The sequence below is a fragment of the Eptatretus burgeri genome, chromosome 10 (genome assembly GCF_056783735.1).
Source record: "Eptatretus burgeri isolate ZD-2024b chromosome 10, Ebu_testis_v1, whole genome shotgun sequence".
Lineage (NCBI taxonomy): Eukaryota > Metazoa > Chordata > Myxini > Myxiniformes > Myxinidae > Eptatretus > Eptatretus burgeri.
The window spans coordinates 87711524-87725542 of record NC_140970.1 but is presented as its reverse complement, the minus strand read 5'-3'; the positions used below and the strand labels follow the sequence as shown (position 1 = coordinate 87725542).

At 41.9% G+C, this 14019-nt stretch overlaps 1 protein-coding gene and 1 long non-coding RNA gene across 4 annotated transcripts in view; one reads left to right on the top strand and one right to left on the bottom strand.

Moving 5' to 3' along the window:
• LOC147019033 (uncharacterized) overlaps positions 1 to 14019 on the top strand; it is a 69747-nt gene that overhangs the window by 20344 nt on the left and 35384 nt on the right. The window lies entirely within an intron of this gene.
• Positions 1 to 14019, bottom strand: part of LOC147019034 (proteasome subunit beta type-6-like) — a 33574-nt gene that overhangs the window by 2608 nt on the left and 16947 nt on the right. The window contains exons 3-5 of the mRNA XM_085899218.1: positions 13852 to 13983; positions 12182 to 12311; positions 3118 to 3262 (exon numbers count right to left, since the gene is read on the bottom strand). Of these exons, the coding sequence (XP_085755344.1) occupies positions 3118 to 3262; positions 12182 to 12311; positions 13852 to 13983 (407 nt within the window). The remainder of the gene's footprint in view (positions 1 to 3117; positions 3263 to 12181; positions 12312 to 13851; positions 13984 to 14019) is intronic.

Below are 14019 nucleotides of genomic sequence, written 5' to 3'. Positions count from 1 at the left end.
CATATGCCGATGACACCATTACATTCCCCGACATTTTTCACATCTGCTCCATCTACATCTCACTTTATCACAACTACCTCTATACATTTGGATTTGGATTTCTCAGTGAGGCAAATGTAATGAGGTTAAGTTTAATGCTTCCAAAACACAAATTCTTCCCATTTCTCTGTCCAAAACTCTTAACTTCCCCATTTCCTTTTCTACAATTTTACTACTGTAAACGTGCTTGGTATTATGGTAACATCATATCTATCTGGGAAACCTCACATTGTACAAAGAGCCAAGTCTGCCTCAAAGACACTGGGAGTCTTGCTCAAACAAGAAGAATCTTCGACATCTGAACAGTTGCTCCGATGATACAAAGCATTGATCCGTCCTTGTATGGAGTACTGCTCTCATCTGGGGAGGTTCTAGCTCGACATATTTACTTGACAAGAGTCTAGTCCAAAGCAATCTGACTCATGAACTCTCCCAATCTGACCTTAAAACAACTTGCTTGAATTACACCATAATATTGGCTCTCTTTCCCTTTTCTGTACTTTGGTTTCTGTTCCCGAGAACTGGCTGTTTGAACACCTTCACCATTAGAGAGACGACAAAATACTCGGGCAAGCCACTACGTCATGATTATTTTGTAGCAAATGGCAACTCAAGGGTGGGCTATTATGTTTGTTTCTTTCCCTTCACTGGTAAGCTCTGGAATTCTTTACCTTCTCATGTCTTTCCCAATAGTTATAACCTTCCTCTTTTCAAAAAGGCAGGTTTTCCAGTTCCTTAGAAACTCTTATAATATTTTTTCCTCATCTTAACTTTGCTATTTCTTTAGTTCATTTTGTTTCATTTAAGGCCTGGCTTTGTTGAGGATGACAGTCCATGACTGTAGCCTTTAGCATATTAAAAAAAAAAAAATTGGGGCAGATAGACATAGAATGCAAGATGCTTGAAAACAGGCATCTGCAAAATTCTGCTTCACCTCCAAAAGGTGTTGGTCTGGTATGCAGTTTCCAAAATGGAGTGATAGGCCATTCTTTTTTGATAGTTACATCGATGGGAGCAGGGACGTGGAAATGCTACAGACATTCTTGGTGGAAGAGGAGTCAAAGTTTTCAAATGAGACACAATGGTTTCAACAGGATGAGGTTAGAAAATTTCTTGGATTACCTCCATTCCCAACTCAGTGGCATGGTCATCTAAAACAATTTCTCCACCTGTTTTGACGTAGGCTTCAAATGGCCACAGCCAAACCCAGACCTTAATCCATGCAACTTCTTCTGGGGATTCCTTCACAAGCAAGTCGACAAGGGTGCCCACAGAACTGTCAACCTGAAAACATCCAAGTATTATCCAAGACACTTTGGCTGAAAGTTCTGGACAATATGTGCACTTGGATGTTCACTACGTTTCATCAAAATGGTTGTCGTATTGAATGTATCCATGTATTAAACAAAACTTTATACTTTCCTCTCCATTAGTAATACAGAAAATCCTTGCTTAATGTTGGAATGTAGTCATGTTCTTGAAAAGTGGGACTTTAACCAAAACTACTTTGAGCAAATTCAATTTCCCCAAAATAATTAATGTAAATGGGTGAAGGGCAGGGGAGGGGGGGGGGTAAGGGGAGGATTAGGTTCCAGGGAAAATTATCAGTCAAAAGACATTATATCCATACACAGCACAAGTTTTAATAATATTTGCCCAGGTGTGCATGAGTGCACACCTGAGTAACTTCGGCCCAGGACCCACCGATGATAATCGTTCTCACAATGATCTGAGTAAAACCTCGAGCGACGCCAACATCTAATGCACACTCTTCTGCATCAAAACACCTCAACACCTCTAATTTAGTCGCCAAACTACAACCAGACTCGGTGGTGTAATGGCTAAAGCATCCACTCTGAGTCTGGGAGGTTGGTGGTTCGAATCCTAGCTGAGCCACACCAAAGACTTTAAAAATGATACGTGCTGCTTCCTTGCTTCACGCTCAGAATTTAAAAGGATAGAGCATGGACAATCCTCATCAGTTGGCATCCATGGGGAGGAGGAAATTCCTCCTGGGGAAATGCCCCGCTGAGAAAAGCGGTGCTATTGTTGTGATGCCTCTGGTACTGTACCCAAAGTATCCTGGGAGGTGATGGCACTTCCCCCCAAGCTAGGTGGCTGTGTGAAGTGTTTGTCTCATCAGTATGTTCATGTGTAAAGCTAGGCACTCCACTCTCACCTGCTGGGCATTTGTGACTCATGATGCTGGGTGATACCATAATGATGAGTTTAAAAAAAAAAACATTTTATCGACACAACGTGAACACCAATGACTGCCAGTGAGCTTGTACTGTATGTACTCTGGATGGGCTTATCCACCAATATTTATGATATGGCTTGTATTGTTGCTCTATTAAAACTAGGAGAACCATTAGTTTGGTACTAAATTAGAGGTTTTAAGGTGTATTGATGCAGAAGAGAGTATGGTAGTTATCTACTATACACGACATTATAATTGAATGTTGTGCGACTTTAAATGAATATGTTCTCCAATCGATCAGCAATGTAATAATGAAACAACGTTAACCGGGACGATGTTAAGAGAGGATTTACTGTAGCAGTTTGCTGTTTATCAATAGTTCGGTCTTGATTAATGTGCAAACATCACGGTGTTGTATCTAGAGCACCGTGTATAAAATACCTTTTTGAAGTGCAGTGGTTTGGATAGTGCCAAAAAAATACCAAGTGCCACCTTGGTTTGAAATTTAATTTTAAAATGTCTTTAAAAAAAATAATAATAATTAAGCTTCAATTATGGCTGTTGAATTTGAGGGAAGCAGGTTGGGGATCTCTTCATACAAAGTGACTTCTCCATGAATAAATAATTATTTTCTGAGCAGCAAATAAAATAGGGCAGTGCAAAGAACTCATGGGAAATAACAGCAGGTATTTAAATTACTTTGTAGATATCCAAAATCAGAAATCGTTAGGACTCATTGTGGATGGGTTTTTACAACTTCCCATTCATTAGGCATGAGAGAAGGATCGGATACAATTTGCAGCACCGAACCCTCGGCGTGTGGAAAGGACATACAAGGTAATCAGCCATGACATACAGCTAAGGTTAGTTGGACTCACCACGTGCTGTGAACTTTAGGCACTCTTCCTTGGACATGCCAGACTTGAAAGCAGAATCCACAAAACCGTATATGTATGTGCTTCCAGAGCCACCAACAGAAAAGGGCTGCTTCACCATCATACCACCAATGGGCACTGTGTACACCTATTAAAACACAAGACCAGCGGTGAATTATTCCACTATGACCAAGACTAGTGAAGACTCTAGACATGTATTTAATTGTCAAGCTATTGGCTTTGAGAAATCTGTGTTGTTGGTTTTGACAATCAGTAAGTCTTAATGGACACAGTCACCAAGTGTTCACCTTGTATTACCAATATACAGCTTGTTGCAGTGTGTGTGGTTGATAAAGGAAATGAAGTTGGTTGAGTTCGAGTCAAAATGATCAGTGACTCTCAGACCAATGTACTAACAGATTTAGTGATCACAACGTGGTGAGAGACCTCTAAAAGCCAACAGGCCAACACTTCAAACTGCCAAGGCATTCTCTCAACCAGTCTGTACAATCTCTCTCCACCATAGCATGATATAGATCCACAACCCTCTCTATCATGACAAGGCAACAACTTTCATTCTCATCTTGGAAGGCAAATCCAACTGAACACAACTGAAGATCATTCCACAAAGCCGGTAAAAGTGCGTTTCCAATCTCAGGAGAGCCAGAAAACATCTGCCCAACCTCAAGAATGAGCTTTCAAACCCGTCTCACTCCTCGAAAACCTGGGGGCGCCTTGTCAAGTCGGTTTCTGGTCTATGCTCATCCCTTCCCTCACTTCAAATGGCACCATGGCAGACCCTTTTGTGAGAACGTCAAATGCCTCGATTCTGTATTTGCTTCAAAATCTTGTGTCCCTTAACCTCTCCCTACCCTTCCTAGTTGTACCCAAGTGCTCCTGAATTGTGTCTTTTGCACCTGAGAAGGTGGAAAAGTTTCTATTAACCCTCAGATCTTGTCACTCTACCTTGGACATGCTGCTTCTACTCTCCCAACAATGGTGGAGGCCCTCAATATCAGACACGAGATCAGGGCCGTCTCTCTGGACATACAGTATATCAAGCTTTTGATACAGTCTGTCACCCTGCTTTGCTCTCCAAACTCTCTGCTAATGGCATCCAAGGTCAACTCCACACATGCATGACTGACTTCCTCTACTCTCGTAGCCAACGTGTGGCCCTGAATGGAATCCTTTCATCTCCTCTCCCTGTCAAGGCTGGAATGCCCCAAGGCAGCGTTCTGGCCCCACTCCTATTCCTGATTTTCATAAATGATCTCTGACTCGATGGAAAATCCACTTTAAATATTTGCTCACGACTACACCCTCTGCTGTGACATCCCTCAAACTTTAGACAGGCAGGCTGCAGCCTCTTCGCTCTCTTCAGACCTTTAAAAAATAACAATACTAAAAATAATTTTCACAAGCTGGTCAAATACTTGGAATATGTATTTCAATCCTGACAAATATCACACTCTCACTGTCTCTGTCTCTCTCTCTCTCTCTTTCAATCAGGACCTTCTGGAAAACATTTTTCTGGTGAACCGACCACAATCCAGAATCACTGCTCACTTCCATTCATTCATTTTTCTTTTATTCCCACATGTGTACCGAGTTCCACATTCTCTTCAATCACATTATTTCAACCAAGTTTTCAAGACAGATTTTCACCACCATCTCAGATTACCCCCCCCCCCCCATCTAAAACCATGATCATTTTCTACACCCATTAACACACCTTCCCCTCCTCAACTTCCAAGTATCCACTTTTTCCTTCCTAAGAATTTGCTTCTGTATTCATCTTGTCTAGCCCTTCACCATTGAGAGATGGGGCCAAAAACAATATCATCATCCTCAGCATAGTTTTACAGCTGTTTTCATGCTTGCACGTGTAAGCTGTGGTTCACCCAATGGCTGCTTTCCAGGTTGCACGAGCCCTTGCTCGTCATCTAACTATAAGATCGTCTCTCAGCAACACATCCCATGTTTTCATCGGACGGCCTCGAGCTCTCCTTCCCTTCACATTCGTAATTATGCACCTCTTTACACAGCTGCGCATCCCCATCCTTTCCACATGTCCGATCCACCTCGACCTACCCACACAATAACCTCACAAATGCTTTCTTTACCTAACCTATCTTAATTCCACATTTCCCCCCCATCCTTCAAAGTCACATTGCACATCCATACACCATTCTCATGTAATTTTGTTCACACCTCCATTCAATCCTCCTTTTTGATCACCAATGTTGCATTGCCATACATCACACTTCTAACGCAAGCTGCATAAAGTTTTCTTTAATTGGAGAGAGGTCCCTCTTGATGTCAATAGGGGTAACAATTTCCAAAACTTCCTCCAGCCACTTCTAATTCTTGCAAATGCTGCTGCTTCAACACCACCACCTGCAACAATCATATCACCAAGACAACAGAATTTATCTACACATCCCAGAAATATATTCCCATAAACTAACCTTTCCACTCGAACTAGAGCCGCTTGTTTACCTGTGCAAACAGCACATTTGAAGTCCAGAATCAACTGCAGTCTACCTGATACCACTCCACTTCTTGTGCACCCAGCAGTTAGAGTATTTATACAATATTGAATTGCGACCGACACCTTTGTTTGTTGTTTTTTTTTTTCTTTACAGACAGCACAGGTTCACCTCCCCTCCCCTCCCCTCCCCACCACATCACTCATCAGTACTTTTGTTCCCTCTGCTACCAAAGGTGGTTGGAGGTTATGTTTTCACCAGTCTGTCTGTTTGTCAACAAAACATCTCAAAAAGTTGTGGACAGATCAGACAAAATTTAGCGGAGGGCCTGGGTAGGTGATGCCGTCAAAACGATTAGATTTTGGTGAAGATCAGAATCCGGATCCGAGAATTTTTTTTAAAGTGATTTTTCAGCATTGAGTGACAGGGCGAAAACGATATAAAGCACGATATTTCAAAAAGTTGCGGATGGATTCGGACAAAAGTTGGTGGACGAGTTGGTCAAGTGACAAGAACAAGTCGATTACATTTTAGTTCAGGTCCGAATACAGATCCGGCCTATCAGTGGGATACGAAATGTAAACTAATCAGCCTGGCGGAGGTATGTGCTCTATCGAGTGCCCTTCTAGTTAGCTCCACCACCGAAGGTGAAAGGTGGTTATGTTTTCACCCGCCTGTCTGTTTGTTTGTCACTTGCGAAAATCGAAGCTTTTTCAAGTATATTGGTTGGTCTTGTGGGCAATTCCGCAGTTAGTAACGTTACATTTTAGGGACATTCTCATTATTTAGATAAGAGTCCTTTCTCTATCTGTGGATGTAAAGTCTCATTAATGTCACCAGAGATCAACCTAGTCTAGACGTAGAACAGAGCAAAGAATGAAATCATTTCATGAAACATTCTAGAAGAAAGAACTGCTTTTAATGCCGGTTAGTAACGTTACAAAAAAAGGACGTTACTAACCGGCATTAAAAGCAGTTCTTTCTTCTAGAATGTTTCATGAAATGATTTCATTCTTTGCTCTGTTCTACGTCTAGACTAGGTTGATCTCTGGTGACATTAATGAGACTTTACATCCACAGATCGAGAAAGGACTCTTATCTAAATAATGAGAATGTCCCTAAAATGTAACGTTACTAACTGCGGAATTGCCCTTGTGCATTATTCTGTCTATTGCTTACAGGTCACAATTTTAAACCGATCTTCACAAAACTTCACCACATGGTGGAGTTCGTCATAAGCAAGAAACCTGTTGTTTGTTTTTTTTTTAGGTCATAAGGTCAACATAGGCCAAAGGTCAACTACTTTATCAGATTTATAAAATCCTCAATTTTCATCCAATTGACTAGAAATTTGAACAGGATTTGCATATCAGGTCACTGAATTCGACCACCAATTAATTTTGAGATCAATATCGGCCAAAGGTCATTGACTTTGGTGAAATTCTAAAATCCTCAATTTTCATCCCATTCACTTGAAATTTGAAGAGGATTTGCATATTTTGACATTGAATTCAACCACCAATTATTTTGAAGGTCAAATTTGTTTTCTCGATTTTGCACATATCGTGCTATGTATGACATCTTTGTTTGTTTGGCTGCAGGATATCTCAAAAAGTTGTGGATGGATTCAAATGAAATTTGGTGGGCAGGTTGGGTGTGGACAGGGACGAACCGATTAGATCATTAGATGTTGGTGAAGATTCAGATCCGGCTACTAGAATTTAAGCGATTCACCATTGAGATATTGCACCAAAAACAATACCTAACACAATGTCTCAATAAGTAGTGGACGGATTCAGACGAAACTTGGACACTTTGGGTGTGCGACAAGGAAGAATCTATTCAATTTTGGTGAAGATCCGAATCCGGATAAGAGTATTTTTTAAGCAGTTCTTCACCATTGAGAGAAAGGGCCAAAAATGATCTACAGTACAGCAGGATATTTCAAAAATGTATTGGGCCCAATATGTTTTCATGGATCAGGCAGTGCGTGGCGGAGGTATGTGTTCTACCGAGTGCCCTTCTAGTTTTCACTGTATTCACTTTCAGTCCTCTGGACTCCATACTGTACATTTACAAATTACTTCTTCGACACTGTCATCAGCATACAGATACAGGAGTTCCCAAAAGTAAGCCTCTTCTACATCCCTGTGAAAAAACCTCAAGAACTACGATGAACAGGATTGGGCTCAAGAATGACCCCTGCTGAACACCCACTTTCACTCCAAAATCCTCACGCTCACTGCATTTACCCTCACAGAAGTTTTTGAGCCATCATACACCACCATAAACTACCCTAACCAATCCTCTACACATAACTTTCTCATGGACCATTGCACCACTACCTGAGGCACCCTAGTAGTGTCGTAGATAGTAGAAAAATCGTGCAAATTAGGATACAAGCATCAAATTTGGCATTTCTGTTCTGCAGGGCTTTCTGATCAAATCAAAAATGCCCGATTGGCCATTTGAAAATCCAAATTTTGAAAAAAAAAAATTTCAAAAAAATTTGAAGTCACAGCTGGCTGAAATTCTTGAAGCGCAAGTGAACATCCCAGACAGAGAACCAAGGGGAGATGCAGTCATCATTGATGGCTCAGCACTTATCAATGCCCTACCTCCATGCACTTCAAAGATATTTGATGACTATGCTAAAGAAGACATAATCCCAAAGGTGGAATCCTATGGTGCCAGGTACGAGAGGGTGGACGTAGTGTTTGATGTGTACAAGAAGTCAAGTCTGAAGTCAGAGGAAAGGTCTAAAAGGGGGCAAGGAATCGGAAGAAGAGTGACAGGAACCAGTAAGACCCCAAGTAACTGGAGAAGCTTTCTTCGAGATGACAGCAACAAGACTGAACTGTTTCACTTCCTTGCAGAAAAGATGTGTGAAGCACAGACGACAAGCACTGTCATTGTCAAAAAAGGAGAAGATGCCATTAGCAACACAAGGAAGTCACTGGATGCTGTGTCTCCATGCTGTCATGAGGAAGCTGACACTTGAATATTTGTACACGCCAGGGATGCAACGACGGATGGTAGCAAGTCCATTATCATTAAGGCTAATGACACGGACGTACTTGTCATAGCAATATCTGTACTGTCATCCTTACAGGAACTAGGTCTTGAGAACATGTGGATTGCCTTTGGCCAAGGAGCCAAGGTGTGATGGATTCCAGTCCATTAGGTAGTTTCTGCAATAGGGCCTGAGAAAGCTAGAGGGATCCCATACTTCCATGCGTTCACTGGATGAGACGTCGTGTCTGCCTTCCGCGGTAAAGGGAAGAAAACTGCATGGCAGACTTGGAACGTCTTTGATGATGTTTATGAAACATTCACCAATCTCAGCCAGCATCCAACATTGATTCGTGATCTTGACTTTTTTGAATTTTTTTTTTTTTCAAACTTTTCAAAATTTGGATTTTTAAATGGCCAATCAGGCAGATTTGATTAGAATCCCATGGAGAACAAATGTGCCAAATTTGATGCTTGTATCATCATTTGCACGATTCCCCTGAAAAATTGCTGTTATCTGCCCCACGATATCGAACGCCTTCTCCAAATCCACAAATATAATGTTTATTTATTCTTCCCCAGATATTTTTTCTGAAATTACCTAACTCTAAAAATTGCCTCCGTTGTACCCCTTCCTGGCATTTCATGTATATTAATACTCTGTCTTATCAATTCATCCAAGACTCTCGACCAATTTCATTCCATGATCGAGCAGCTACAGACCCCTATAGTTGCCCCTAACCAAGGTATCACCCTTCCCATTATAAATATTCACTATTACACTCTTCAACCAGTCATCTGGGACAGATGTCTTCCTTATAACTGCATTGCATATTATCTCTATCCCATTCCCCCAACTTTTAAATTTCAATTTACGCTGTCCCTTTGACCTGTTTAACACACACATCTCTCAATCTTCAGTTTTCTCTCTCTGTCTCTCTGAAGGGCTTACACTCAAAACTGTAACTTCACGTTTTTCCACCCATGGTGGTAAGCATGCTATTATATCTGTCAATGTTCAGTAAAATTTGTTGTCCGAATTTTTCTGCAGATGCAGATCAACTCCATTCTTTATAAAAGACTAGTTTTTTGTCAATTAGCCCATCCCCTGTGTCGCAGACGACGGGGTTTTGTAATCGTGTGTGTGTGTGTGTGTGTGTGTGTGTGTGTGTGTGTGTGTGTGTGTGTGTGTATGTGCGTGCCGTAGCTTTTTTAACCATTTGAGCTTTTGTCGTCAAATTTTCACCAAAGCTGTATTACATTATAGAGAACACAAGTGAATAAAATGTACAATTATTTTTTTAACTCGTTTTCGTTAAGTTTAGTTTGAGTACAAAGTGGATGCAGACGGGCTTTGCATTTTCATATGCTTTCCAGGTTGTACCATGGTTTGCTGTCAACTTTGCTTTGCTGAAATGAACTAGGGCTTTCATTTCCATAAAAAAAATATTTTAGGCATTCACCTCCAATCTGGTGATGTCTGATATCGGGGTGTCCGGCACATCAGATGATATCCTTGATAGTTTTCTGAGATGTGTTTAACAGTGAAAATGTACACAATTTTGTCAATTTCATCCCATAAATGTACAAGGGTGTGTGTGTATAATAAATATATGTATATATATATATATATATATATATATATATATATATATATATATATATATATATATATATATATATGTTGTGGGCTGGGGACCGGTGGCGAGAACGACCGCTAGGTGGGGGAAGTTATGTTGCCCCCCCCACCAGACTCCCGGAATTGTAGGCCGTCGCTCACGGATAATTTTGTGAGGCGGCGGGTCGCTTGACCGACCGTGGACGCCAATACCTCCACCGCATAGCGTAGGGTAGGGTCTTTTTGTCTAGAACCAATTTACCTAATTAACCACGCGGTGTCGTCTAGTGGGGAACCACGCCCTTGGTACGTCTTGCCCGAACCGGATCACTCTTCCAACACCCTTTCCGGTTCGGATGCAGCCGAGTGGAACTACCAAGAACGTACCGGCTGGAATGAACAGAATATCAGGGATAAAGACCCGGCTAGCCTCAGATCAGAACCATGCTGGACCAATGAAGGAAAAGACAAAAACGAACTGGGAACATTTCTAATAATAATTTATTTACAATGAGCGAGGAAAGTTATGTGGTACAGGTAACAGGTTTATTGGGGATGTTATGCAGGGGAAGATGAGAGAAACATGAGGTGCGACAATTTTACAACAACTTATAAAGCAGACACAGAGCAGACTTGTCGCGAGAATAATACAGGCAAGATTTACAAGGTTCGAATAACTTGTACAGTTCTACTTAATGGACGGTGCCACACACTCAGACACACACTTGGACAAAATAAACCCAGTTGAAGGCAAAGGACTTTTGTAGCCAGGGAGGGAGGGAGTTGAGGTCGCAGTTCTCAGTACCTGAGTTCCGGGGAAAGGGATGCTCCATGGTGCGGCACGTGACAATGGTCGCGCAGCTCGGCCCACAGCCGCACGTGTGGAGTTCGTGTGTGTGTGGAATCCAAGGCAGCCAGGATCATTGGGTATCTCCCGTGATGAGGCTGAGTCTTTGGGTCTCACTCTCAACGAACGACCCCCAAAGAACTCCTTGGATCCTCCACAGATCTTTCTTTAAACGATCCTGGTCTGGGACAGGATTCGGGCTTCCAAACGTCTGTTGCAGTTTCGCTTCTTTTCCAGACCCCCAAAGAACTCAAGACTCCAGCACAGAACGAACTCTCCGAACTTCAAGCACACCACTCTTTGGATGGTGTCATAATTTATCCATCTCCCTCAGCGGGGAGGGGCCTTGGTGAAACTGACGTCACTGTCCGCCTTGATTGGACGGGGCTTCCATGGGTCTGTCCTTTCTGGGCGGAGTTTCGGCCATACCGGGAAGCCCGCCCCCTCCACACTTGCAGACTCGCCAAAAAGGAACAACTGTAAGAGGATTTTGCCTCAGACAGCGAGTCGCCGGTTAGACGAGTAGGTGAACACGCAGTTGTTCAGTCCACGCGCGAGTAGCAAGCGAGAGGAGGGGCAAGCATGCAGAGGGTACCGTGGGGTTTGCCTTTGCAATGAAATGGAGTGGGGATATAAAGATTTATTAATCTAACGAAAAAAACATCACAACGTACCCCTTTAATTTTCCCACTAAACACAAGGAAGGGATCTGTCTACACATATACTTAATGGAATAACTGACTTGGGACACCTGCACGTTGTATACCGTAACAATATATATATATATATATATATATATATATATATATATATATATATATATATATATATATATATATATATATATATATATATATATATATATAGACTTCCTAATAAGCTATGTTAAGCATAATCAAAGTTACATGGTTCTGTGGAAAAGGTTAATCTGCTTCAAGGTCTTGCCAGCAGCCATGTAAATATGGTCCCACATAGCATGAAGGGTACTTAAGTAAAATGCTACAATTGCATAATCCAATACATTAACAGTTCTATCACAATGGATTAAATGATCAAATCAGAGCAAAGTGAAAGTGAGTCGCAGGGTGACATACTGACCTGACCTCCCTTTCGTTTGTCCCATCCAGCAACGATGATCCCAGCAAGCAGGTCTTCACGGTAATTGTAGCAGTATTCTCGGAAGATGGTGGCAGCGGTGTGGACAAGTGGGGCTTGCTCCATCTCAATGCTGGCATGAGGGTCAGTAACAGAAACTACATTGTAAATTAGCAAATCGTTTATAAAAGCTTCTCAGGCTGGCAGGATAGCCTCGAGTTGTGGATATTTTTCAAATGGCCGGTGGAAACAGGAGACGTACGAACGCATGAATGCACTGACAGACACCTTGGTTTGCATTACACAATAGATTTTAATAAAAATACAAAGTTGCATACTTATCCGTGTTCCAAACTGATCCAAGACTTGGTAAAGTTTTGCCAAAATACTGAGCCGGATCTGAACAGTTTTTGCTTCCAAGTCCCAACACGACTTGATCATAAACCTTTGATCTTTTGAACACAAAATCAAATCAATTGACCTTTGCATAATCATACACACTTTTTCTGACTTGTCAAAACCCCTTAAGGGGTTCACAGGTTATCAGGACAGGGAAAATCTGATACACACACACATGGACAACTTGAAAACAATGCCTCTGGCAGCACCTTCAGCCTAAAAAGCAATTGACAAAAATAGGACCGCCTGTCCTGAAGCTCACCTGGATCAGGAGCAACAGGCACTCAACCCCCCCCCCCCACCCCCCGCAGATCCCCTCAGACCATGAATTTTTTTAATTCTGTGAACAAACTTTGGTAAATCACAGGTGATGAAGCTTGTGGTCAAGTTCATCAAAATTGCATGTGCAGTTTCAGAGACGAGAGCAAATACCTATTTTTTTTGGGGGGGGGGGGGGTTCAAACCAACCCCCCTTTTTGAGCGCAGATTTTGATGCGGTCAATGCACCTTCATTTGGCATCGGATATGAAGCTTATGGTGAAGTTTCATCAAAATCGTGTTTGCTTTAAGCAATGACAGAAGTGTTTACGGACTGACTGACCGACTAACTTACGGGACACTGCTCGATCACATAAGCTCACATGGAAGTCCAGGTGAGCTAAAAATGATACCCAAGACGTTTCAGTTCATTTGCATGGAAGAGCATTGGTGGCTGCACCACTCAGTCTTACACAGTTTGTGCCCCAACTCTTACTTCGTGGCCTGGTCTGATCAATTGCATACTGTGTGACAGTTTATCTGCCTAATGGTAGATGTGCATGCTGCCAAAGTAGTATCTTGGCAAAGATAGCAATGGGTCATTTTCCACCTTGGCAAAGATACCTGTACCAAACTCTACCTCTTATTAGTCTATTGGATTACGCTCAATCTCAGGAGAACTCGAACATCTTATGTCTGTGTGAGTGAGCTAATTTACCACACTTCTTTGATGACAAATGACCACTTATTTTTGTACAGTCGACAAACCCAACAGTTTTCACTTTAGATATTTTGCTTGGTTTATATAAAAACAAAAAAAAAATCATTTGATCTTTACAAGAGAACTGCTTGAAAACAGCACAAAATTGGCCTTCCTCCGGTAAGCAATAACGACTGCGTGGATATGAAAAAGAAAAAGCATAATCCATGCTGAAGGACGTTAAGTATCCTTCTGATGATGTTTCATTACAGGATTCAAATACAAAGGCTGAACGGTTGTGAGGTTGTATACTAACCTGTGGAAAGCAAGCTGGTACGACACCACGTCGGCAATTGCCTGAGTGTCGGCTGCTGAGCCCGAGCGACAACAGAATATGCGATCGTGGATAGGCGTGAGTTTATCCGTCACACGGTTTGCCACGTAAGATCTGCATGAAGAGACAGATTGGAAAAGATCGCAATGT